Raw genomic sequence first — 741 nt, forward strand, 5'->3', positions numbered from 1 at the left:
AGCGACGAGACGACTGCCGATAGCATCAGCCCGAAGAACCGCAAGAGCAGCAGCAGCAGCAGCAGCAGCAGCAGCAGCAGCGACAGCTGCAGCAGCGAGCTGCCTCGCAGCATCCCGCCAAGCTTCATGCTGCTGCTGCAGCAGCTGCTGCAGCGGCTGGATGCTGCGAATCCTCTGGCCCTTCCTGCTGCTCTTACCATTGCTGCGCAGCAGCAGCAGCAACAGCAGCAGCAGCAGCTGCAGTTCTTCCTCACCACAACTTTCAAGGGCTTGGCGTCCGTCGCGCTGCCGCTGCCGCTGCAGCCTGCTGCTGCTGCTGCTGCTGGGGTTAGCAGCAGCAGCAGCAGCAGCAGCAGCAGCAGCAGTGCCTCTCTCCTCTTTGCTCTGGGCTCCGACGATGCGGCGCTGCGGCTGCAAGCAGTTCGTGCTGCTGCCGCTGCACTGCAGCAGCAACAGCAGCAACAGCAGCAGCAGCAGCAGCAGCAAATAGAGGACGACTGCTGCAGTGAGGCGCTGCAGACAGAAGCAGAAAGAGCAGCAGAAGGCCGCCTGCGGCTGCTGGGGTTTTTGCTGCTGCAGCGTATAGCCGATGAACATCTCGATGTCGCAGTTGAGGTGCGCTGCTGTTGCTGTTGCTGCTGTTGCTGCTGCTGCTGCTGCTGTTGTTGCTGCTGTTGCGGTCGCTGCTGCTGCTGCTGCTGTTGTTGCTGCTGTTGCGGTCGCTGCTGCTGCTGCTGCTGT

At 62.2% G+C, this 741-nt stretch overlaps 1 protein-coding gene across 1 annotated transcript in view; it reads left to right on the forward strand.

Moving 5' to 3' along the window:
- Positions 1 to 741, forward strand: part of EMH_0029590 (uncharacterized protein) — a gene marked incomplete at both ends in the record, with an annotated part of 12992 nt that overhangs the window by 2059 nt on the left and 10192 nt on the right. Inside the window, 1 exon segment of the mRNA XM_013494318.1 lies at positions 1 to 615. Within this exon segment, the coding sequence (XP_013349772.1) occupies positions 1 to 615 (615 nt within the window).

This window comes from Eimeria mitis, genomic scaffold, assembly GCF_000499745.2.
Source record: "Eimeria mitis Houghton genomic scaffold, Emh_scaff1106, whole genome shotgun sequence".
Lineage (NCBI taxonomy): Eukaryota > Apicomplexa > Conoidasida > Eucoccidiorida > Eimeriidae > Eimeria > Eimeria mitis.